The 26,744-nt window shown below is 38.0% G+C and overlaps 1 protein-coding gene across 10 annotated transcripts in view; it reads right to left on the bottom strand.

Annotated features, from left to right (window-relative positions):
* Positions 1 to 26,744, bottom strand: part of Dock7 (dedicator of cytokinesis 7) — a 168,062-nt gene that overhangs the window by 43,653 nt on the left and 97,665 nt on the right. For 3 of the 10 annotated variants that reach the window (XM_040757117.1, XM_040757118.1, XM_040757125.1), the window contains exons 21-32: positions 23,479 to 23,643; positions 21,107 to 21,276; positions 17,898 to 17,987; positions 16,772 to 16,861; positions 16,413 to 16,448; positions 15,764 to 15,859; positions 13,721 to 13,861; positions 13,465 to 13,578; positions 11,044 to 11,214; positions 9,588 to 9,727; positions 4,018 to 4,187; positions 2,146 to 2,300 (exon numbers count right to left, since the gene is read on the bottom strand). In XM_040757117.1, the coding sequence (XP_040613051.1) occupies positions 2,146 to 2,300; positions 4,018 to 4,187; positions 9,588 to 9,727; positions 11,044 to 11,214; positions 13,465 to 13,578; positions 13,721 to 13,861; positions 15,764 to 15,859; positions 16,413 to 16,448; positions 16,772 to 16,861; positions 17,898 to 17,987; positions 21,107 to 21,276; positions 23,479 to 23,643 (1,538 nt within the window). Of the gene's footprint in view, positions 1 to 2,145; positions 2,301 to 4,017; positions 4,188 to 9,587; positions 9,780 to 11,043; positions 11,215 to 13,464; positions 13,579 to 13,720; positions 13,862 to 15,763; positions 15,860 to 16,412; positions 16,449 to 16,771; positions 16,862 to 17,897; positions 17,988 to 21,106; positions 21,277 to 23,478; positions 23,644 to 26,744 lie in introns of those variants that run through there. The other 7 variants (XM_040757119.1, XM_040757120.1, XM_040757122.1 and 4 more) reach the window with 5 other exon arrangements.

Here is a 26,744-nt window from a genome sequence, read left to right as displayed (position 1 = left end):
TTTGTAATAGCCAGAACCTGGAAGCAACCTAGATGCCCCTCAACTGAAGAGTGGATAGAGAAAATGTGGTACATTTACACAATGGTGTACTATTCAGTGGGAAAAAATGGAATCTTGAAATTTGCAGGCAAATGGATGACACTAGAAGAGACCATCCTGAGCCGGGTGTTGGTGGCACACACCTTTAATTCCAGCACTTGGGAGGCAGAGGCAGGCGGGTCTCTGTGAGTTCGAGACCAGCCTGGTCTACTGAGGGAGTTCCAGGACAGGCTCCAAAACAATACAGAGAAACCCTGCCCCCCCCCCCAAAAAAAGAAAGAAATCATCCTGAGTGAGGTAACCCAGTCACAAAAAAGACAAACATGTACTCACTCATATATGGATTTTAGACATGGACCAGGGGAGTGCCAGCCTACAACCCCACCACCAGCAAGTCTGGGAAACAGGGAGGACCCTAAGAGAGATATGCATGGTAACCTGGAGAAGGGAAATGGGACAAGATCTCCTAAGCAGATTGAGAGCATCTGCTTAGGGGAGGGGAGAGGGAGGTGGGAGAAAGAGAGGGGGAGAAGAGGACGGGAGAGGAGGACATGGGGGGCAGGAAGGCTGAGTCAGGAGAAGAATAGAGGAGAGCCGGAAGAGAGATACCATAATAGAGGGAGACATTATAGGTCTGAGGAGAGATCTGGCACTAATGAGATTTTCAGTCATCTACAAGAATGACATCAACTGGCATTAAGGCTACCTTAAATGCCCTCCCCTGATAATGAAATTGATGTCTAATATGCCATCCTAGAACCTTCATCCAGTGGCTGATGGAAGCAGACAGACACCCACAGCTCAAAACCGAACTGAACTCCTGGAACCCAGTTGCAAAGAGGAGTGACGAGCAAAGGAATCAAGACCCGGCTGGTGAAACCCACAGAGGCAGCTGACCTAAACAAGGGGGAATGCATGGACCACAGAATGATGACTGAGAGGCCAGCATGTGACTGATCCAGACCCCCCCCAGAACCTGGGTGTCAGAGTGGAAGCCTCGGCAATCTATGGGACCTTGGATAGTAGATCAGTATTTATCCCTGGCATACACATGGACTTTGGGATCCCATTCTACATAGAGGGATGCTGTCTCAGCCAGGACACGTGGGGGAGGGCCCAGGTCCTGTCTGGGATAATATCACAGACTGCAAATCCCCCATGGAAGGCCTTACCCTCCCTGGGGAGCAGAGGGGGAATGGAGTGGGGGGTTGGGGGTTTAGGGGGGTGGGGGAGGGAGAGGAAGCTGGGAGTAACATGTGTAAAAAGTTGAATAAAAATTATTATATAAAGAAAAGAACCACTGATACATGCTGCAGCATGAATAGAGCAATCTCAAAAACACAAACAGTGAGTGGTGACAAGAAGGAAACACAAAAGTTGTGCAGCATACAATTTCATTTACATGAAATGGCCAGGACCTTTAAGTATCTACAAATGGGAAGTACATTAGTCACAGTCTTGCTGGGGTTGATAGAACTAAGGGGATGACAGTCATGGGTTCCTTTTGGGAAGTTGGAAATGTTATCAGAGCATCTTGTGGAGAAAGCTGTGCAGTCTGTAAGTAACTAAAACCATTGATCTATATACTTAAGCAAGTGTACTGAAACATACAAAGCTATTAAAAAAGCTGCCAAGCATAGCAGTGTCTGCACACACTGCTGTGTTTTCTGAAGGAAGTCATTTAAAGCTTTCAGAATGTGGACTGACGCATGGGAGCCTGTCTCTTTCCTGCTCTCATGGCCTCCTGAGAAAGACACAAACCTTTACAGATTACTCTGCTAAACTTAAAAGGCATGAAATATAAAGATTAACTGTTAATCCGAGAGTATTTCTTAGAGTCAATAATGGGTTTTAAAAATGAAGGCAAAGAGCTGCATCAAATGCAGCTCTTTACAGAGATCTAAACAACAAAATACAGGGCTGCATCCTGTAAACCTCAAGGTTAATAGGATTTCAAACAACTTGGTACAGGGTAGATAATATTCTGTTAGTGTTTTCATAGAGCTCAGAATACATTTGCATTAGTTAATACAATAACCTCAGCAATGGACACCTCTTTGTATATATTTCGTATTTCAGAAAACAAAACGAAGAGGTTCAATTTACCGTTGAAGTGAGGAGGAAACTGCCTGGCCTCGTCAGCTGAGGGACTGACGTTCCAGCAATTGCCATGGCAACTGTCTGGCTTATCATGCTCCCACTCTCACTATCATAATCATCGGGGGCTATACAAATCGGTCTTCCTCGTTGATTGTGTGTTTCTGAAAGGGAAAAAGGGAAGAAAACTTTCGATGAGCTAATAGTCATTAAACATGACCTCCTCATGAGTCAGGACACCCAGAGTCAAAACTGCGTATGTAACTTTTACTGTTCCCAAACTCAACCACTACAGCACACTCTGCAATGACTTACTGACAACATGATACCAGTGACAGCGAGCAGCAGGTGCCTTCACGCTGGTTCTACTTTCAGAAATCCGAACCACTTAGTGTCACAGTACTTTAGTCTTGACACCTCAGCTTACCAGAGACAGCCATACGGTTATTATAGTACTACAGTGTTTGCCAGAACTAACTCACGCTGTTTTAGTGCTGCATTTTGTATTTGTTTCAGTATACTCTGTGTCTACTTTTAAAATGAACTTTAACTCTTCATAATGGATTTAAACATACTGTGGTAGAAAATAGTTTTTTTTAAAAAAAAGACTATTATCTATATTTTATCATTCATCAGATATCTGACTTTTTTTTTGGTGGCATTTCTAGAATATATAGCTTGTCTGAGTCTTTTTAAAATGATAGCAACCTTGGATTTTTCATGTTTTCAAGACACTACCAATTTTTATCAAGATTCATTTCTTTTTTTAAGTATTTAAATACTAATTTGTTTCTATGTTGGTACTTTCTAGTGGAAACCTAAACCGATTAGTTACAAAGCAAGATGTAACAGCAAACATTCCTGCTTTCAGACTGGAAACACTTCAGTGATCCAAACCTGGGAGGTTACACTGCCAAATTTCTTACAGACAAGGAGTTATTTCCCGATAATATCAGGTACCCAGGAAATGTTTTTACTTCATTAAACGGAAGTACTTTATAAGGCTAATTGCTAGTTTAAATACTGTTACAATCTAAACTGGGCACGTAAGTACTGTCTAAATAGTCAAAGTAAATGAAACTTTGCAGGTTCTAGTTTTTCAAGAGAAGCACAGTTTCAGCTACTACCTTGGAATAAATTCTTGATATGCAGGTGAATATTAATTTAAATTACTTATCTCTATGAATAAAGCTGTTGATGAGAATAGTACTATTCTCTCTTAAGATGACAATACACATGCATACAAAAAAGGTGTTTTTTCTAAAAGTCAGGTAAGAATTGCTATAAACTCGTAATTTAAAATTCATTCTAAGATCTTATGGGACTCTCACAATGAATCTTCTAAAATACTCAAAAGTTTTTTAACAACAAAGTTAAACATGGTTATTTACAGTTTCTTTTTAGGGGTGATTTTAAAAATAATTTGAAAATCATTTTATTTTTTGTATCTATGGGTGTTCTGCCTGTATGTGTGTATGTGCACCTCGCATGTACCTGGTACCCAAAGCAGATCCCCAAGAACAGGAGTAACTGGTTGTGAGCCACCAGGTGAGCACTGGGGATCAAACTAGAGTCCTCTGCAGAACACTTAGCGCTATTAGTAGCTGAGCCTAACTCCAGGGTATAGTTCCTTCATACCTGTTTAACCTTAAAAGACAATTTTTGCTGGGCGTTGGTGGCGCATGCCTTTAGTCCCAGCCCTCAGAGGAGGCAGAGGCAGGCGGATCTCTGTGAGTTCAAGGTTAGCTTGGTCTACAGAGCGAGTTCCAGGACAGCCTCTAAAACAATACAGAGAAACCCTGTCTCAAAAAACAAACAAAAAAAGAGATATTTTCTACAACTTTTAGATAGCCTTTGAAAACTACATTAATTATACTGTACCTGTAAAATCATACAGTTGAGGTACAGTTTCCATGATAATACCAATCAGAGGAAGGTACAACATAGCCACCCGAGCCTTTATCTGAGGATCAGAGTACCGTGGGTCAGAGTCGTGACTGGAAAGTAAGTTGTGTACCATATTGATGACTTTCTTATGCAATCCAAACAGTCTATTTAAAGAGGAAAAATGAAGAAGCCATGAGGTCACAGCGATTAGTAATATCTTCAAAACAAATAGTAAGCAATGGCACTCAATCTTGTTTACTTTCTCTTCCTATTTTTAAACTATTTTTATAGTTTAAAGCAAGTAAAATACATAAATTTGAAAATATCATAAAGTAAATACTGTAGGAAAAGGAAGCACTTTATCAGTTCACGGAAGAGTAAAAGCAAACTCTCTGGCATACTTCAGACTGATAAGGAACATAGGAGCATACATAGTTCCAATTTCAACAAAAATTTAAGTAGTACATTATTATGTGTATTGAAATGGGGGTCACACATATGCCATGGTGCATGTGTGGAGGTCAGGGGACAACTTATGGTGTCAGTTTTCTCCTTTCACTTTTCACGGGTGCTGGGGATTGAACTCAGGTCGTCAGCTTGCATGCCACTCTACTTGCTGAGCCATCTCACAGGCTCTGTAATAACCACTCTGAAGTCATTTCAGGTGGCTTTAACTTTTACTTCAACAAGTCAGATCTTTTCACACTTGTCAAAAACATTTTACTTCCTCTGTTTTTATTTCACGTGTGTACTTGGCACACGTATATGCATGACTGTGTGCACGTGTAAGCCACATGTGTGGGTGTGAGCCAAGAGCATTGTGGGTATGAGATGCAGATGGATGGAGGCCAGAGGTGGACATAAGATGTCTTCCTTAATTGTTCTCCAAGATCAGCGGGCCAGTGAGCTGCAGGAATTCTCCGGTCTCCACCTTTTTCTGTGGATGCTGTAAACCCTCATGCGTCAATGGCAACTCCTTTCCTGAATGAGCGACCCATCTCTCCTACCTCTATTACTTTTTTTTTCTTGAAAGAAAAATCCTCAGTCTGGCAGATTGTTTTTGGTTGTGAGCCTAGCCTTTAACTGCTGAGTTATTCCCCCAGCCCAATCTGGCAGATTATATAACTAACAGGCTGGGGTTTCTTTTGCCATCTCTATTTTTTAACTGATCTTCTTTGGTCATGCATCTGATTTAGGTCCTTCTGATTAAAGCGCATCCACTCCAGCTCCTGTCCTCACAGGAGAACTCAACTGCAAGTGCTTGTCTTAGCAAAGAAAAGACATTTTGGATTTGCTCTGGCCAGGTCTTTTAAATATGCTCATCTCATCTAAAACAGATTTCTTTTTCGTGGCCTTCTTTTTTTCAATTTATGTATACATGTAAATGTGATGTGTGGAGGGTGGGCATGAAGACCAGCAGGGGGCATAAGAGCATCCTCTGGAGCTGGAGTTGTAGGTGGTTGTGAGCCATTGGGCATAGGGGATAGGAACCAATTTCAAACCCTATTCAAGAGCAAGAAAAGGTCTTAACTGATGAGCCACCTCTCCAGCCCCAAAGTATGTCTGCCCTGTACCTATAAAAGTCTTTCTCTTTCTTTTTTGTTTCAGAGAAAGTTGCATTTCTCCTAGAAAGTGCTCTCCCCATGTTGTCAGTGAACCCCATCTCTCTTCAACACTTTCAGTGACCATCCTGACCAAACTCTTCCCTTGTGTCAAGCAAACCTTTCCTATTTTGAAAGCACATCTTAAATTTCATTATAGGCTTACTCATAAAGTATACATTAAGATACTGTTAAAACCACATTGGTCCACACACATTTTCAGTCCTCATTCCCAGTTCTCTGTGTGATACTTTTCCTATTGGTTTGCATTCTTCACATACTCCCTAAGAAGCCAAGCCCAATGCTGACTCTTTAATCTTACTCATTTTTTCACAACTTTGATATATATGTCACAGAAGTACTTTCTTCCCAACAAGCTCTTCTGCTTTCACATCTTCCTTTGTGTGTCCTGCTGCATTTAATTAGCATGAGCATGTTTAGGGGTTCCCAGGCTCTGCAATTTACAATTCCATAATGATTCTCATGCCTGGGCAGGCACTCCTACCCTCTCAAGCAGCTATCACATCCAGATTCCAACCTGTTTAAACTCCTTTCTCATGAAGCCTTTTCATGTATTTTATTTCTCAATCACATTCAAGTTATTAAGTGTATAATTATCCAATACTCAGTGCTGATGACTGAAGCCAGAGTTACATGCATGCCACATAAGCATGCTCCCTCTGAGCTACAGATCCAGCTCCTACCCCATTCTTGCTGTCTGAATTAAGATGCACTAGCTCCTGCCTCCCAATTCCTTCTTTGAGTTCCTGCCCTGACATTCTTCATGATGGATTGTGCTCTGGACATACAAGTCTCCAAGCTGCTTTTGATCATGGCATTTCATCACATTAATAGAAAGCTAGAACAACAGCTCTTTAAAAGACTAGACAATCTGTGCGCTATTAGACCAATTCATGGCTAATTTTCCCTCTATAAGGAAAGTTCATAACAAGCACATCTTTTACCAATTATAGAACATATTACCATTAATCAAGGAAAGATTCTGAGTACTTGGCAAGCATTAAGGATCTTCACAGTATCTCTGTATATGCCTGTAAGAATGTAACGAGGGTATATGACCATCTTAGGGTCATTCAAGCATTGTTCAATTGCTAAGGCCCAAAGACAGAAATGAACTTGTCGCATTCAAGTTATAAGGTTAGAATGGTTTGTGTTAGACGAGCTGAGTCTCCAGTTACTAAGAGAGCGTTAAACAAACTCTAAAGCTCTAGGAATGCAGCACTGAGCAGGAAACACAGCTCACGCTGTAATGGAGGGGATGCACGGTAACCTCAAGGAAGCACTTTGCAGAAGAGAAACAGGACTGCATGGCTAAGAATGACTGTGGCAAGGGCTATAACTTAATGGACAATGAGAACCTCAACAGGAATGTCCTGTTTTGTGAGAAGGCCTGAGAAATTACAAGCAGGAAATGGCCATGTGAAGACCCAAGAATTGCTTTGGGCAGAGAAAAATCAAGTGTCAAGACCCAAATGTATATGCAAACTTGCCACATTTAAGAAACAGAAAACAGCAAGACAGGTTTTAAGGATGATTACTAAAAGCTAATAAAAGTTTTATTATAAGGGGTATTTAACTTAGAGAGAAAGAGAGGATTTTTTTTTTTTTTTTTTGGTTTTTCGAGACAGGGTTTCTCTGTGGTTTTGGAGGCTGTCCTGGAACTAGCTCTTGTAGACCAGGCTGGTCTCAAACTCACAGAGATCCTCCTGCCTCTACCGAGAGAGGATAATTTTAAGCAAGGTCATGGCATAATCTAACCCCCTTTAAAAAAGACTATCTAGGCTACTGTATTGAAAATGATTTTAGAAATGTTATAAGGAAACATAATTAGCTCCGGTAGAAGCAGGGCTGAAAAGAATTGGCTAAAGTTGGGATATATTTTGGGGAGCTGCAGACTTTGCTAATGGAGTAGGCCCAGGAAATTAAAGGAAAATAAGGAAACAAACTAAAATAAAACTAAGGCTATAAGCTGATGTGCTCTTCTAATACGTAGCACATAGGCTGCAATGTCTGAATACACAAAGAAAGGTGAGAGTAAACATGATCACTACTCATGGGACTCAATAGAAATCTTTCCAAGAGTCAAAGATCAATACATTCAAGGAAAAGAATCAGTAGTGAATTCCTTCGTAAGTCTCATATTATTATATTTTAATAGAGTTCATTATTGTGGAAAGGAATATCACTGCAGGAATTGCTTATTTTTTATAAGACATTCCTGAAATCCAAACAGCGTGCATTTATTTCCCTGTCAACCATCCTAATTCAACCAAACTAGGTTTCCCTATGGCTCAGAAGTTGACTGCCTCCAGTTTCAGCATCAGATTCTAGCTGTCACCCTATCACTTCAAATGGCCAGTCAGCATGTTTGTTTGAATCTGTAAAGACACAACCTTTAATCAGCTCATAGCTTTCCTCAATAGAGAAAGCCTGACAATAATGAACACTGCTTAGTGACACAATTGATTTAGAGTTGAGTACAATATGATCATCTTGTACACTGTGGTGAACAATCCACATCTGGCGTAAGGTCACACATGAGTTGAACTGACCTAATCCATCTAGCAACCCGCACAACTTTGGGGACTGCATCCATAAGGATAACCATCTGAACCTCACCAGCCCACGGGAAAGATTTACACTTGCATGGGAAAGGGAGTCATTAACCTCTTTCCTGCCAGCCATGAACAAAGACAGTATTTAATCCTGACTCGGTGGGAACCATTCTGCAGTCAGAGTAGAGCTGACTATTCCTGCAGGGGAAACATGATGAAATTAATGAGCTGAAGACTGAATTACACAAAGAACCTTCTTTCTTCCAAATATGAATAAATTTATTTCCTTTAACAAAGCCAGTTTGAAGAAGAATTTTCACTTTTTTCCAACTGAAGCCATCCTGTCCAAGTAAAAGCACTGGAGACATAACTCACAGTCCTGAGGTACACCACTTATTAAGAAAGCTGGAATGTTTAGGAAACGGTAGAGATCTTCTCTCCACAGAAACGGACACCTTCAAACGACACAGTAATTTTCTATCAAATGTAAGACATAAAAATGCTTGCAAACAGTACTAGCAAGCATGGAGTCTCAGCCACTTACTTTCCTCTCCGTACAGAGTCTACACAAACCCCTACTCATCATGTAGCCTAAAGAACAACCCCATAGTTCTGATGAAAACTGATTCTTTAAAATATATTCCACATGCAGGTTCTTATTATTTTAAAAATATAAATCTTTCATTGGCAGATGGTTTGGCCTTTTAAAATTTATTCAGTATCAACTACATCCCTGCTGTAGTAAGTACTTTGAGAACCTACTTTTTCTTTCATCTCTAAAGCAGATTAAACATCCACTGAAAACCTACTTAGGTTGTATGTTTTTGTCCCTGACCTCTTGTGTGACACAGCGTCAGGATGAACTTAAGTTACGTATGTGTGTGTGGTGGTGTGTATAAATGAGCACATGAATGAAGCTATCCTTAGAGGCTAGCAGAGATGTCAGGTCTAACAACCTAATCAATAGAAGAAATTTTAAAAGGGATAGGGGAAGTTTTAAGATAAAATCTTACATAGTATGAAGCAAATTATAAATTTTTCTCACAAGGAATTAAGAAAAACTAGGCTTTTTTTGCTTAACTGATAACTGGCTACTGTTATTTTAATAAATAGTCCATATACTAATCTACATAACTGTTTCTTGTACTATTAAAAATGCTACTGATCAACCATAATATACTATCAATGTAGATAAATCTAAAATTCAGGTGGTTAAATAAAATATAAACAACATTCTTGAAAATAATAAATACAGAAATAACAAGTATATGGACCTTAGAGATAAAGAAGCAAAAAAAAGAAAGAGGTATTAATTTAAATCTTAGCAAGCTTGTCCAACTGTCCAAAATCAAAATGATGTTCTACAAGATGAAACAGGTCTACTCACCCTTCAGCATCAGGGTCTAAAATGAGTGCAAGTTCTGTCAACACGAGACCTGCCAGGTAATGCTGCTGGCGAAAGGGCAAGGACAATTCAAACATATTTGCAATCTTCTGGTCCTGCACATTTGTGGAAAATCCAGAACTCTGTTGGGGGGTAAGGTAGAACTCAACTGTTGATAGCAGTGCAACAAACATCCTACAGTCGGGGCATTGCAACAAATGAAATGGGATGTTATTATGCCAGACAAAAGTTACTCAGGAGTGTTCACAGAAAAGCGACTGCTCTTACTTAGGGTATGGAGACTATGGTGATATTTCTTCACTTTTGTTACCAAACAGAAGACTGACCTAGCCTAGGGAATTCTATGTGAGGATTACAGACCTTAGGACGAGGATTTGTGAGTATATAAGATGAATCTGACATCACAAAGAAAGTCCTTAGGGAAGCAGCTTGTCCAACTCATGGAAGAACATAGCAGGTATATTTTGTTAGGGAGGGAGAAAATCTTGGCTTCCTTGACACTATGACTATAAAATCTTAATCTTTTTCATCTTCAAGGAAACTGTTAGTTGTGAAAGTCAGGTAGTATCCACTTCAACTTTAAATGTCCACTGAGTTTCTGTTAGTAAGTCAGGCCGACACTTCAGTCTGGCTTCTATCCCCACTTCAAGATATTTATCAATAGAACATATAAATAGGATATAAATTTAAATAACCATTTCACAGGTATTTACCCCAAACAGTTTCTATATCTACTTCAAGAGATTCAATTTGGGAAATCATCAAAATAAGTGTGTTTACTTAGGTGAGCTCACACATGAATACATCTATTAAGATGTACATCATGCTTAAAAACCTGGGCTCTGGAATAAAGCTTTGGTTCAAAGCTTGGCCTGGCCATTTCTTACTTTCTGTGTTTCTGGTTTAAAGCTTTCCAATATGGATAACAACAAAATAAGCCCCCTAGAACTGTTCTTGATATCAGATGAGCTAACACTTATAAAGCACTTGTGTGGTGGTTTGAATAAAAATGGCTCCCATAGGCTCATAGAGAGTGACTATTAGGAGGTGTGGCCTTGTTGGAGGAAGTGTGTCACTAGGAGGTGGGGTTTGATTTCTGAGGTGCTCAAGCCAGGCCCAGTGTGGTATTCTCTTCTGGCTCCCTGCCAATCTGGAATAGAACTCTGTGCTCCTTCTCCAGCACCATGTCTGCCTGTGCTTCCCACCATGATGATAACGGACTAAACTTCTGAAACTGTAAGTCAGCCCAATTAAATGTTTTTCTTTGTAAGAGTTTCCATGGTCATGGTGTCTCTTCACAGCAATAGAAACCCTAACTAAGACAAGTCAGAAGTGAGCCAATTACCTAACTAATCATCAAATAACACATCATTATTTTTCCACCCATTGTTTTGAATCCTTTTTTATAAGTGTAAGAATCTCTTTACATTTTACATACCTGAGATGTTGCAGAAGAAACAGAAGGTGATGGAGATGCAGGTGGGGTAAGCAAGCTGCAGGGTAAGTTTAATGTAACATAGTGCTCATGGCTACAGATGATTCGCAGAAAGTCTAACCTCAAGGACACCAGGACACTTGGATTTGGCAGTGAATAGAGCTTTGATGACACCTTGGAAGGATTACATAAAAAAAAGAACACCAATTGATAAATATCTTTTTTTCCTACAGTAATATCCAACAGCCTTTTGACAACAGTTTATATGATAGCAGCCTTTCCCCCAAATATGGCAAACACTACAAACATGGAACTAGAAGATCTACAGTATAAATCCACTCGACTAACCTAAAGTCACATTATATTATTGCCAATATTGCATTAATATTCTACTTCTCAAAACTGTACTTTATGAGAGAAAAGCATACTTCAAAGACAGCCTTCTTTTTAACATTTCTGTTTAATGCATTTATAGTTTTCTATCTTCCCCAACTACATCATAGGCTATTTGAGGAGACATACTGTAAGCTGATTTAATAGGAATAGTATCTTCTGAGTCAACCCCAACATTTGACAGTGCAGGAGGTCATTAAGCCAGAATAAGTTTTTTTGTTGTCATTGGTGTTTTTGTTTGTTTGTTTTTTGAGACAGGGTCTCATTAGGTAGCTTTGGCTGTCCTGGAACCTGTAGACCAGGATGGCCTCAAACTCCCAGAAATCGGTCTATCTCTGCCTCTTAAATGCTGGGGTTAAAGGCATGAGCTACAATACCTGGTTCAGAATATATTTTGAATAATTAAAATTTAAATTTTAGGGGAAAAGAATAGTGTTTTGCAGATATCTCTCTGTCAGTGCCCATACACAGGTAATTTCTATGACTATAAAAGAAAAAAAAATCCAATTGAACAGGTCTTCAAAATTTTAAAGATTATATTGCCAAAGAGAAGTGTTTGGACATTTTATTTATTTCATCTGTGTTTATGTCTGTGTATCACGTGCATGCCTGGTATCCACAGAAATCAGAAGAGATTGTTAGATATTTTAGAACTGGAGTTACAGACTGATGTGAGTTGCTATCTGGGTGTTGAGAATTAAATCCAGGTCCTCAGGAAGAGCAACCAGTGCTCTTAACCATTGAGCTGTCTCTCTAGCACCATAGAATTATCGATCAATGGCTCTGCAAAACTAATCCATAGGCCAGCTTTGAAGGGTCTCATATGTTTTATTCTTAAACTCCACAAGCATTCAAACTTCTAAATACTTCTGGGACGAAACCCAGTCATTAAAAATAACCCTGGAGGCAACACAGGGACCCCAGACTGATGACTGAGAGGCCAGCATGGGACTGATCCAGACACCCTCCCACCGAACCTGGGTGACAGAGAGGAGGCCTTGGCAATCTGTGAGACCTTGGAGAGTGGAGCAGTATTTATTCCTGGCATACAGAAGGACTCTGGGAACCCATACCGTGTGGAGGGATGCTCTCTCAGCCTGGACACATGGGGAAGAACCTGGGCCTTTCCCGGGATGATGTGACAGAATCTGAAATTCTCTCATGGAGGGCCTTGCCCTCCCTGGGGAGCGGAGGGGGGATGGAGTGGGAGTGAGGGGTTGGGAGGATTGATGGTTAGGGGGAAGGGGAGGGAGAGGGAACTGAAAGTGACATGCGTAAAAAGTTAAATAAAAAAATAAATAACCCTGGAGTCGTTAAAAATAACTCTGGAGTCACTGCACTGTTTATAGCAGCCAATTCAGAGATAAGAATCAGTATTTTCCAAAAGGTGACATTAATAGTCAGCTTACAATATTTGAAAAACATAACTTGCTGCCTGTGGACAAGGAAGGTCTAGAGTGTTTTTAGTTTACTAATGACATGGTGATATATGACATTTTGAACTTCAATAAACATCTGACCAGGAGTCCAAACTCTAATGTGTAGGATTAAATAATAGTAATAACAACAAACTGTTTACTTTTAAGACACTCAGAAGCAGGCACAGTGGCTCTCACTCATAACCCTAGGATATAAGAATCAGACCAAGAGTTCAAGGTCACTCTCAACTACATAGTGAATTTGGAGCTACCTCAAATAAACAAATAATACCCAGGATAGGAAAAGTTCAGTTAACAGTGCAGTCAACATAAATGCTGTATTTGTATAGCCCTGAAAGGCTGCATTGCATCACTAATTATCTGACTGTTAATGGTAAGGAAGAAAAACTGGGTCGGGTAAATTAGCTGTTCTGGGATCCACTCACTATAGTCCTCATAAAACACATTTGGTGGACTTTCACCACAGTATTAACAACACATAACTCTGTGCAATTTGCATTTTAATGCCAGTATATGAACGTGTTCTTGATGCTCCAGTCCTGAAAACAGCTACCGCAGTATTTCAGTTACTTGATTACTAGTTATGTATTACCTGTTTGTAGCAGGATTTTATAAGAGTGAAGACAAATCCTCTATCCATAACAGACAACAAATCATTGAGAAAGAAAGCAAGGCTTGTATTGAGTCTTTCAACCATTTCTGTGTCCTAGGAAACAGAACATAAGCAATAATAGTAATAATAACAATAATAATAATAATAATAATAATAATAATAATAATAATGATGATGAAAAGCATGACAGTTTACTCTCAGCTTGTAAGACGCATCAATGGAAAGTCATCCTCACCTTCTGAAATCGTGACACGACATCACCAGCGATTGTGCTAACTAGAGCAGCAATGTCATCCATAAAACGTTCTGGAAAGCGGGTTTTCCTGGGAGCATCGAGCTTATCATTAAAGTACAAGTGGTGCACCATGCTCTTTACCTGCAAAAGAACACATGTTGTTACTGTACTGTGGTTTTGTGTTATTTTATGGCATCATCTTGCAATATAACCCAAAGAATCTTTGGGTTCTCAATCCTTCTGTCTCAGCCTCTCAGTGCCTAGATTATACTTGCGCTCTATCACCTGACTTAATTTCTTTTTTTTTTAAATAATTTATTTATTTTTATTTTATGTGCATTGATGTTTTGCCTGCATATATGTCTGTGTGAGGATGCCATATCTACTGGATCTGGAGTTACAGACAGCTGTGAGCCACCATGTGGGTGCTGGGAATTGAACCCAGGTCCTCTGGAAGAGCAATCAGTGCTCTTAACCACTGAGCCATCTCTCCAGCCCCTGACTTAATTTCTTAATTTTAAGCAAATTATAATGGTTATAAACATTCTGGCTACTTTCTAAATATATCATGTAATTTAACAGCTGACTGAAATATATTTTCATTTCCCAATATTTTGAAAATGTTCCTTAAATATTTTCCATATGCCAATGAAATGTCAAACACAGTAAAACTTTCCAATTTAATTTGATGAATTATCTAAAAGGAAAAAAAATCAGTGTATGTTAATAAAAAATTGACAGTATAAAAATATTAATTAAAAAATCTTAAGACTCACTCACTCATTTCTTCATTCCATTGTCCCTAAACTATAAGTTTTCAATCATTAGAAACCCTGCTGCAGCTGGGCATTAGTGGCTCACACCTTTAATGCCAGCACTCTGGAGGCAGAGGCAGGCGGATCCCTTTGAGGTCGAGGCCAGCCTGGTCTACAGAGTGAGTTCCAGGTAACCTCCAAAACAATACAGAGAAACCCTGTCTCGAAAAACCAGAAAAACTAAAACAAACAAAAAAAGACACCCTGATGCATTCACTGTACTGTCATCAATATCTATTACATAAAATACTAGTTAATACATTTGGGTGACTGCTATTTAAAGAATGCTTCTGAATTTTTACTATAACACTAGCAATTGTAATAAAGAATTTAAACAGTTCAATTTAAAGGGAGCTAACGTGTCGATAGCATACAGTACAGGCAAATCTTTTTGATGAAATGGTAAATGAACACAGAGCTTTCATGCGATAGGCAAGAACTCCAGCACTCATCTGTATTCTAAGTCTTTCTCTCCTTTCTCTCCCCTCTCTCTCCAGGGTCTCATCATGTAGCTCCAGCTAGCCAGGAATTCTCTATGCTGAGCAGACTGACTTCAAACTCAGAGATCTGCCTGCCACTGCACCTGCACTACTATGCCCAGCATCCAGGCTTATTTCTAAAAGGCCCTGGAATGAAAGGTGTGAGCCACTATGCCCAGCTACAGCCAACTCTTCAAATATAATCTCTGAACTCATATTTAAAATGTAAGACTTTTGTTAAAAACAAAACTATAATTCTTATCTTACAATAAAAGCATGTGAGTTATAAATATGTTTATATTCTAAGAGAAAGTGAGCTTTTGGGCACTTATATATTCCCAGGTTTACCTTTTCTCAATTGTTTTTCTAATTGGCTGTAACTAGTATTTCCCTATGCTCTGTTCAACTATAACAGTAAATATTTCCAAAGCTCTGAAATAATTGTTACAAAATCTACATCATTGCTGTTATTAACTTCCACAGACTAGCAAAGAATGTCACAAATTTCCTTAATAAGTACGCAAGAAAAACAAGACAAAATAAAATCAAAACCAGAGTTTAAATGACTCTCACACTTCATAATTTCACCTGTATTGTGTTGGTGCCCATATTGTATATTTTGAAACAAATATGTGTAATTTTGCTTTGGGGCACACGGGAATGGAATTTCTAAGATAAAAGAAAAATGAACTGATATGCAATTGCTTACTGTGTTAGAAAGTACTAAAAAATGCATTCAGTTTGCTCACCATCAACTCAAAAAAGAACCAGGCTTGCTGCAAAGCTGACTCCCGCACGCTGCCACTGCAAACGACCCACTGCAAAGCCAGTTCCTCGTGAAAAAGCTATCCAGAAGCAAAGTCAAGGTTATTATCAAAGTCAAAGCTGCTGATGACATAAAGCAAATGACAATGCAGGCACAAATGAAGGCACAATGAGAGGAAGAGGGATCGGGCACATGAGTCACTGGATGACGCAGTGGAGACACCCATTAACGAAACGACTACTTATGCATGAAGACAGTGTGACATGTTCAAAGCTGAAAAATTACATGTTATCTTGAAGTAAAATGTAATTTTAAAAGGACAGGCAGGAAATAACTTCCTAAATTGCACTTGCAAACCAAAACCTCATAGCTACAAATTGTATTTTGCTTGTATATTAAATACATATTTGAACGTATAATACACTCATCAACTTTGCTGGTACAATTTAGGAAATACCATTACAAATTTAAACTTTTCTATGTGCTATTATATTTCAGGTGTTTAAGATGTATTTTTAAAGAGCAGAAACTCCCTTATAATGGATATGCATACAAAGCACTTGCAAAGTAGCACAGACCACTATGAGAGGACTAACACGACTGTGCATAAGGGGCAGGTCAACATCGCTTACTAAGAGTGACAACTTTTCTAACTCATCTTCCTTTCCCTGGAGATTCAAAACAAAACAGAAGCAGTTACAGAAACAGAATTAAGAGTCGATACATTTTTCTGGTATTAAAATTTGATTATCTAATTTGAATTACTAAATTCTAGTCAGTTCCAAGGACAGAAACATCATCTTATGTAAACAGGCCCTAATGACAGTGCTATGCCCCAAAAGGCACTAGACAAGCACTTCTTGTTCAAATGTATCTTTAGACACCACAAAACAATTTTAATAGCTCAGATTGGTTATGTAAAGAAACATTATATGTTTTTAATTGTTGGAATTACTTTCCCCCTCTGTAAACTGTCTTCTTATGAATCTACCTTTTTAGTTGGTAAGCGTCCCGTTAATGTTTGTAAGAAACTTGACGTCTCTGTGTGCGAAGACATACGATTACAACTTCGATCCATAGCCTATGGAGTGGAGATGAATGAATGACGAGATAACATTAACACTGCAGTGATGACTTTGAAGTTCAAGGACTACGTACAATTTTCAACCATTTGTATTATTTCTGGTCTCATTATGTTATTTTAAGCTGCTTTAAAAGCAAGTATGAAAATTGCTCCTATGATTTTACCTTAATGATTTTAAGAGTGCTGCAAAGAATGAAACTTATCTGTGTAATCTACACATGCACATATCTAGTGAAAACATACAAAAAGAAAAAACATACTTCTCAACTGGTGTCTGACAAAAAAGAAATCAAGAATTTTGTACTTAAAATTTTAAATTAGAAATTTTACTTTTATCTATTAAGAACACCATTTAAGATTATCATAAACAATAATATAAATCAGTTATAATCTTAAACAGAAAATTGGGCTCTCAACGCCAATACACAAGTAAGAAGTATATTTTGATAAATCATGCAGTTAGTTATCAAGCAACTAGTCTTAAATTACATGTTATAATTGTAACATATTTCATACTTTGCAACACTACAATTCAATGCAGTTTTCCTTCTAGCATTCATTCTTACAACATGCATACCTGTACACTTCAGATTTATTTGTATTAAACTTCAACTTACTACCAGTCTTTCTATTTGGTGATTATGAAAATGAGATAAGGTAATAAGGAAACAATATGTTTAGGTATACTTTAAAACAAATGGAAAACTTTTGGTTGTTGTCTATGTAAAAATAAAGATGTACAAGCCCCGAAGAGAACCTGTTATAAAACTATTAATGCATCAGCAGCAGGCATGGAGACACTGGTACAGTGTTTAAGGAGGAGGCAGGAGGAGACAGAAAACGGAAAAGGAGATCATTACTGGTGCAATTGGTGGTATTCATGCATAGTAGTTGGGAAATGTGCTAAATAAAAACACACACTTATAATGATTAAAAAAAAAGCAAGCCACTGAAATCACAGCATGTACTAAAAGGTAATGTTCTAAAGGGAAACATCAGCAGCCAATAAAGAAACCTATAATGTAAACACCACCTGTGTTGATTCTGCACTTGGACTGGGGTTGGATCCCCATGGGGCAGCTTTTGGACCAGTGTTAACCCAGGAATTGGAGCGATCTAAACCCTAAGCACATAATAGAGAGCAGTTGGAAAGGAGAGAAATGTTACATGGTGCATGCTATGAATTATTCCTAAAGAAATTCAGTCCCCCCAATGCAAAATGTTCTTCATTAGTACTGTTAAAGCAACCAAAAAAATCTCAGGTACATATAGAATATTAGTTCATTCACACTGTCTTATCATATAACATACTTTTTAAAGAAAAGAATATTAAGTATAGTATTTAAAGATCATTTCTATGTAAAGTGATTGCCCTGAAGTACAAACCACAGAAATCTTTCATCATTACCCCAAATGCTTCTTAAATATGGTACAAATTCTCAACTGAACTGAAATTTGGAAAGGGACAGGAAGTGAGAGTGAGAGGAGAATCCCCACTCTTTGCTGTGAGACTTTAACCTCATCGCATTTCTTACTAGCTGCAATTCTGTTTGGCGTTGCCTCTTCTTTCTTTTAGAGAATAGAAAACACGAAGGAAAATACTATGCAAAGGAACAGCTAAATCAGTCCCTTCCTAATAGCAGTGAACTTGAAGTTGTGCCCCTTTTATTATTTTTTTAAATTAGCTATAATTTATACTACATAAATATTACATGAAAAACATTATGTCTCTCTCTAGGAATTATAACTTCATCATTATTGTCATTAAATTTGAGTGTTACTATTAATAAATATACCAGAAGCAAGACTTTTTTTTTCTGAAAGAGATTACTGATTCCTGGTGAAGTTAGCTGAGGATTGACTTCAATTTCCCAAGTCTAAGGGATCATCAAAATCAAATAAAAATACTTTATAAAATTCTAATCCTACACCCCATCTTCCTTCATTTCTAAGATGGAAGTTACAGTCATTAAGAGGCTGTCTTGCTAATTTAAAAATCTAAAATAAGTGACTTTTTTACTCCGTTTCTCATCCACAAAATAGAAATGATGGCAGTTTTCCCTTGTTTTAAGGACAGTCAAGTATAATGTCTTGGAGGGGACAGAGACCAGAAGTCATTTTTACAAAACTTTTCCAGAGATTAAAATTTTGTATTTGAATTAACTATTTTGTACAAATGTATGTGTAACCTTCTTTAATAACTTCATTTTAAAATAATGTTTGTGGTAATCAACATAAGAATAAAATATCAGTTTGCTGCCAGCTATATTTCATATATACAACCTGTATGCTCTGAACAGTTATAATTACACATCAAAACATAATTAAAGACAATATGTAATCAATTAGCTTGTGAAGCAAATAACTTTCATAATATAGGTGCTATAAAACTGCATTATATATAAAAATATAACAGTCCTTAAACAAATCCATTACTGAGAGATACTAATGTAACAACTTTCTAGACCTCCAAAAAACAAGGAAAAGGTAAAATGTACCCAGCTGTGTTTGTTTTTCCCTAATGCTGGTACCACTATTATTTTGTCTTACTTTGTAGGAAGACAAACCTTTGACTGGCAAAGCAGAGCTTAAAGAGATACTCTTGAGGGGAGCAGGGGTTGCAAGATAGGAATTCTACAAAAAACACAGACAGTGACAGCCTGGTCTGTGAGGCCTCCTGAGTGACAAGGACTCTGTCGAGATCTTAGCTGGGAGGGGCATGCATGGATATTTTGGCCAAGAATCTTGTTTCATTTTGCCTATGTCCTGAGAACTGAGTAAAGTTGAATCCAAAGATAATGGATTAATTAATTTGTGTGACACAGGAAATTTCCAGCAGGAAGAGTCAGATTGTGATAAGAAAGCAGCTGTGTGGCACTGGAACAATAGGAAAGACACCAATTCACCTCTTAGAGGCTCTATCTTGTGAAAATCCAAATTCACTGAAAGAACAAAGCTTAAGTTGATGGGTTCCCTTATCCTCAAATGTTTCCTAGGATCAGCACTGAAGCTGAGACAGCTGTATCCTGAGAAATCTGTACTACATCTTGAAGTGACAGTATACCTTGGCAGTGCCATCCACCTGACCCTGTTTTTCAAAGCATGAAAGCTTCAAGGCAGAAAAGGCTATGGAAAGCAGCTGGTGCCAAGCAACATATGACAGTGTTGGAGTCCCTGAAGGAGACCCTGAGAGGCCACTGTGCAAAGCTATGAAGATAAAGCCCAAGTTTCAGTGAAGACCTCAAGATACTGGAGATGCTGAAGCATGGATTAAGGAGAACTGTGAACACAGAAGGGAGCTGCCATCAGAGGAGGCGGGCTGGAGTTACTCAAGCCTGTTGGAACCCAGCTGACTATATTATGAGCCCCAGATGTGTGTGGTCTTTGCCCAGCTGGGCTGTGTATTTGCTTTGGTGTGATTGTTTCTTGCCACATCACAGTTGGGTTTTGTTTTGATTTTGCTTGTTTGTTTTTTTTATTTTCAAGACAGAGTTTCTCTGTGTAACACCTCTGGTTCTCCTGGAACTTGTTCTGTAGAGCAGGCTGGCCTCGAACTCACAGAGATAGGCCTGCCTCTGATTCCCAAATGCTGGGATTAAAAGCATGTGCCACCACCACCTGGCCTATCTTTGTTATTTTATGTATAGAAAAGTAATTTTCCTGAAAATGTTTTGTGTAATAATAATGGAGTCTCTGAGTAAAGTATAGGTAGGTCTTATATAACTTAGAGGGCCTCTCTGTTGCCTAGAGTAATTACTAACCATTATTACATAATCACACTTCTCTAATCCTAGTACAATCCACACAGGATCATATGAAATGTAGCTCTATTACCCACCAAAGTCAGTAACTATCTGGGATGCATTTCTGATGGAGGAACTCACACTTGAACTCAACAACAGCATACTTCTTGTACAGTCACACAGATCTCCCCCATGCTATGGAATCAATATAAGAATTTTTCAAATGGGATATCAGAAAAGTTATATATGATGATTTATCTGGACAAACTTTAGAACTTGGCAGATCATTTCAAACTAGTTTATAACAGCAAACTATTTAATAGAAACATGGAAAATATTTACTGACAGAATAGGAATATAAATTTCTTGCTTATTCCTAACTAAAATCAAACAGAAAAATAATTCCTTGCTTATTCTGAACTCAAATATATCTTAAAATTAAGAATATATTAAATATTTGGGTAACTGTCATAAGTGGATAGTCATGTCTCCAGTTTACCTTACTGCCAATGATTGACCGAACTTCATCATCTGGTGATGTGGGAGTACCAGATATATCCGGATTACTGTTGCTAAGGCTTCGAGAACGATTTAAGTTAAGGCTTGCAGGTCTCACAGCAGACCTAGCCATTGTGGCATAATGCACTGATCCTCCCAAACCCCCAGGACCTAGAGTTGCAAATAAGAAGCACATAGTTAATAAGAGAGAAAACAAGAAAAGGACTGCACAAAATAACTGAACACTTTACAAAATCCTACAAAAATTATGAATTGCTTAGTTTATAAATGAAAATTAACATTGTAAATAAAAACACTCAAGAACCAGTGACAGCTATATGGAGTCCTACTTTATAACAGTTGACATAAACCATAGGAATTATAAGTAAAAATAACTCTCCTAAATGTTTCTATGTTGTATGAACAACAAGAAATAAAATGAATATGAAACACTGCCTTTACTCAAACAGAGCAGTGATAAGGAAGCAAAGTGCGGTAGCTGATAGCTCTTCTCTCCCTTTTTGCCTATACTTTCTGCTCTGCCCCTTCATATATGGTCACTATAGGGACATCCAGTTTATTACCAACATCACTTAAATAAAAACAGATTTTTACTTCTCTGTCTTCAAGAGTGATGTTAAAAATAACAAAATGGCATCTTTGTTTTATACACACAAAAAACAAACAAACCTAAAGATAATTCTAAGAGCCTAGGTTATTAAAAAAAAAAAAGCAAAAGAATTCCTTGGAATAAAATAGAGCATTTTATCTTCTTCCAAACATGTTCCATTAAAAACAAAATTACCCAGCATTATATTTATTACCTACACCTTTTTGTGTATGTTCGTACACATGTATATATACACTAAAGAGCATGCATGTGTGTACACGCTCACACGCATGTGGAAGCCAGATATCAACCTCAGCTGTCTTCTTCACTTGCGTGTCCACTTATTTTAGAGAAAACCTGGAGCTCACTGATTCAGCAGATTCACTGTTTAGGGAGTTCCAGGAATCCTCTGTATTTTCATTATAGGCTTACAACTGTGTATCAACTCGTGTGACTTAACATGAGCTCTAAGCCCAAACTAAGGTCCTTATACTTGTATGATGAGTATTTTACATAGTAAGCCATCTCCACAGCTCTATGTCAGTGAATTGAGAATATTTTTAAATGTCTCATTGAAAATGACACAAATCTGACAACTAATTACTATATATACTTTTTTAATGCCAAGAAAAGAAAAGATTATATGTGAAATGCACAAAATCTTAAGACTGAACCAAACAAAGAGGCAGACAGAGAAGCATTCTGGGTATTCCAGTCTGGTTATACCACGATCACTCACACACTCAGATTCTCAAGTTACACAGCTAAAATCAAGATAGTAAATTACAGGTCAGGATAGGAGACAAATGTTGACCTTTTCACAACAACAAAAATTCTAGGCTAAAGCTTAAACCAGTAACACTGCCAATAGCTGCAAAGGGGCATGTACCATCATCACTAGTAACAATGATTGCTTATACAGCAAACAGGTAAGCAGTTTCAAAAGTTAAATAATTAACTAACAAACTAAATGGAAATCCAAAGTCAAACATCCCTCACAAACACCACTGTCACCAACAACATACGAAAGACAAGTAAGTACCAAGGCTTTAATATTCAGAAAGCTTGTTATTTTACCAGTCATGAAGAAATTGGAAAGTTTTCTAGACAATCATTTTTATATTACTATAGGTCATATAGGGTTAATAGCAATTGATTAGTCTACCATGTATCTCCCTAAATGTCCAAAAACACTCTGAATGACAAATAAAATATCCTATTAAATTTACTAAGAAATCATAAAATGCTTTGCTGTGGAAATTCCTTTTGTATACTGTGAAGATTTGTAACTGTCATTGGTTTCATAAGAAGCTGACTGGTGGGAAGCTGGGCAGGAAGTTAGGTGGAAGGCCAAACTGAGAATGATGGGAAGAAGAGCAGAGTCAGAAGCATTTATAATTCATATTCAGCTGCTGAGTTGGTTACTTGGGACCTGGTGGTCGGGACAGGGAACTCTGCTTACAATGCTTTCAGAGATGGATGAAGAGTTTGTCAAGGTTCATTTCCAATAATTCAATAATTAATTTAACCACGCCCTACAATTCAACTTAAAGGAAGATATATATATATATATATATATGTATATATATATCAATGTTTTGAAACGAAACATACCCCTTCAATGACTAACACTGTGAATGTTCCTTAACAGAGAGTAAATAAATGTACTGAACGTTTGAATCACAACATGGACTACATGACTGCTTCAGTCTTGGCATGACTATGTCATGAAAGACAGCTTAATACTAAAAGGAATAAAATACCTGGTGACGGTGAATTAGGGTAAGTATTTGGCAGACGGAACACATAATAGATGTATGATGCAAGAAGGTTGTTTCTTCCATGCTGGTCATGATTTCCTTCTAAGTTTTTGTGAAGTCGATTTATAATCGATGCCATAGCTTCAAAAGATGCTTGCCCTAGATTAACTTTTCAGAAAGAAGAAAATATTTTTGCTTTAATGTTTTAAAATTTACAGTTCCACAAAAAATAAAACTCTGCCCCTTTTACAAAAGACTCTAAGTAGAGTGTTGAGATATAGCAAGTATATAAAAATAGTATACTATATTGATTTTGATATTTTGTAATAGCTTGACAAAATTATTCTTGCAAACAAGAGGAAAAGTAACATTTTATGAATTTAATGTGAAAACTCTCTGGGTTAGACTAGTTAAAAAAAAACACTGTCTAACGGATATACACTATTTTGAAAAGTAATACAAAACACAGAAAAACTCCATCTTATATACAAATCCATCTTATATACAAATCTCATTTTAAAGAGCATATAATAAACTTACATTACTTTTAAAGAAATTTAAAATAACAACGAAAATAAATCATTAAAAATAGTAAGTGGGTAAGCAACTTGACCGAAATTATTGAATCTGTAAAAGGAACTACAAAAACAGAAAGCTGCAAAGCACTTGAAATGACAAAATAACACCACCTACTCCACCATCTATGTCCATACATCTCAAGAAGTTTTTAGAATCAGGGAATTCTGGCAGCACATTGAAGAACTAGGTAAACTAAGTAGACATCTGAACAAGTGTGTCAGTTCTGTGATTTATTTAATCAGGGCAGAAAATTATGCACAGATAAATGAGGCCAAGTAAGCTTCCTAAAGGTGAAATAATCAAGTACAATGGCTATTTACAAGATGAAAGAACTGAACTAAGAGGGCAAGTGGGCAGAGTGAGAATCTTGAGAGGGGTTAGCAGCCTCTGTTTCTTGTTAGCTTCTTTCCCTTTTCCCGCAAAGTAGCTGCTCCAGATCAGCAGAATTCTTTTCACAACTAGGTCCAGCGGCTGGAGAGATGCCCGAGCAGTTAACAGCACTGACCACTCTTCCAAAGGACTCAGACTCAATTCCCAACACCCACATGGTGACTCACAACCATCTGTAATTCCAGTTCCAGGGAACCTGATGGCCTCTTCTAGCCTCCATTGGGTGCCATGGAGGTACCCATACATATACATACATTCACACAATACACTTATACACATAAAATAAAAAGCAAATTAAATTATATTTTTAATAAATCCATCTTATTCTTAGCAATTCTTACCTTCTATATACTGAGGACATGCACAGAACATGAAAGGCTTCAAATCTATGTACAAACTTATTAGAAACTAAAATTCTATCACCTTTCCAAAAAAAGCAACACCTTTTTCCTATGAGCAACCTAACTTTACTTTCACTTTGTCAACTTGGTTAAAGAGGTATTGTATTTTTCTCCCATTTTGCAAATGGTTTATCTTAGTATGTAAACATGCTCATATTCACTTTTCAATTTTTATCTTATTTTATGTGTGAGTGTTTTTGCCTGCATGTATGTATGTATATCATTTGCATGGCTGGTACCTGCAGAGGCCAAAAGAGGGTGCTGGATCCCTTTGAGCTGGAGTTACCCATGGTTGTAAGCCTCCATATGGATGCTGGGAATTGAACCTGGTTCCTCTGGAAGAGTCACCAGCACTCTTAACTGCTGAGTCATCTCTCAGCATCCTCAAATCCATTCTTATGCTCTCTACTCAACCTGGCTTTCCATTTCTTTTCTAACCAAACTTGTTTTTTTCAAGACAGGGTTTCTCTGTATAACAGTTCTGGCTGTCCTGGAACTCACAAACTCACAGAGATCTGCCTGACTCTGCCTCCCAGAGTGCTGGGATTAAAGGTATGTGCCACTACCACTAAAATTTTATTTTTATGTGTATGAGTTTTTTGCCTGCTTGTATGTAAGTATATCATGTGTGTGCCTGGTACTCAAGGAGGCTAGGAGAGGGCAGCAAATCCCTTTAGAACTGGAGTTGCATAGCGTTGTAAGCACCATGTAGAGTGGGAAACAATACTAATCAAACTTCCTACATTTCTTCCTTCAATTAGATTAAACTGTTCTTAAAAACTTCATCAATGGATCCTTGTTAGGTGTGAGAAGTACTCTAGTGCCAGTGGCCTGGACTGAATTTAGGCTGTGGTGTTATAGCTGAATGACTTGAAGCAAAATTTTTGAATATGTGCACTCCTGTACTCACCTGTGAAGGGTATTATGGTATTCAGTAAGAAGGACCCCTGTAAGCTCAGATATTTGAATGCCTGGCCACTGCAGATGGGACTCTTTGGAAAGGATTAGCTTTGTTTGGGGTTTTGTGTCATTGGGGGTGGGAATACACTGCTCCCAGTTAGATGTCTGTCTGTCTGCCTAGTATTTATACATTGTTAGCACCCAGCTACTGTTCAAGCACCATGCCTGCCTGTCTCCACCATGATGGTCACGGATGCTAATCCTCTGGAACCATGAACCCAAAATTAAATGCTTTAAAAGACAGTAGCCTTGGTCATGGTGTTTCGTCATGGCACTAGAAGAGTAACTAAGATAGGTCTGCACAAGGTTGCTGAGAGGATTTCATACACAAGCAGAAATAAAGCACACAGTGCTATTCTGATCAGTACCTTGCAATTTATTATTATTGTCATTATTACCATTACTAGTTATTTCATTTCTATAATCCTGAAAAAAATAATAAATTTCTTTTCTTAAAAGCCATCTGCGCCAGGCGGTGGTGGCGCACGCCTTTAATCCCAGCACGCGGGAGGCAGAGGAAGGCGGATCTCTGTGAGTTCGAGGACGGGCTGGATTGACAGCCTCCAAAACAATACAGAGAAACCCTGTCTCGTAAAAACAAACAAACAAAAATAAATAAAAGCCATCTGCACAGGAGTCTTCTGAACCCCAATTCATCCTCTTTTCCTTGTTTTAGTCTCACCTGCCTTATATAAGACTTTTGTCATTTTTGGGAAGAAGTTGTTCATTGCCTCTGCCTCTAGAGCTTTCCATTTTCAACCTATCTCCACATAGTGTCTTTTGTGTATGCATTTATGTATGTGAGTGCAAGTGCACGTGTGTCACAGCACAGGTGTGAAGGGTGCACATGTGCCAATGGCACATATGAGGTCAGAAGTCAACCTCAGATGTTGCCCTATCTTCTGCCTTGTTTTGAGAGAACATCCATTTGTTGTTTTT

This window comes from Mesocricetus auratus, unplaced genomic scaffold, assembly GCF_017639785.1.
Source record: "Mesocricetus auratus isolate SY011 unplaced genomic scaffold, BCM_Maur_2.0 Super-Scaffold_100014, whole genome shotgun sequence".
NCBI lineage: Eukaryota > Metazoa > Chordata > Mammalia > Rodentia > Cricetidae > Mesocricetus > Mesocricetus auratus.
Note: the sequence above shows the minus strand (reverse complement) of the source record. Positions and strands in the feature narration are given on the sequence as shown.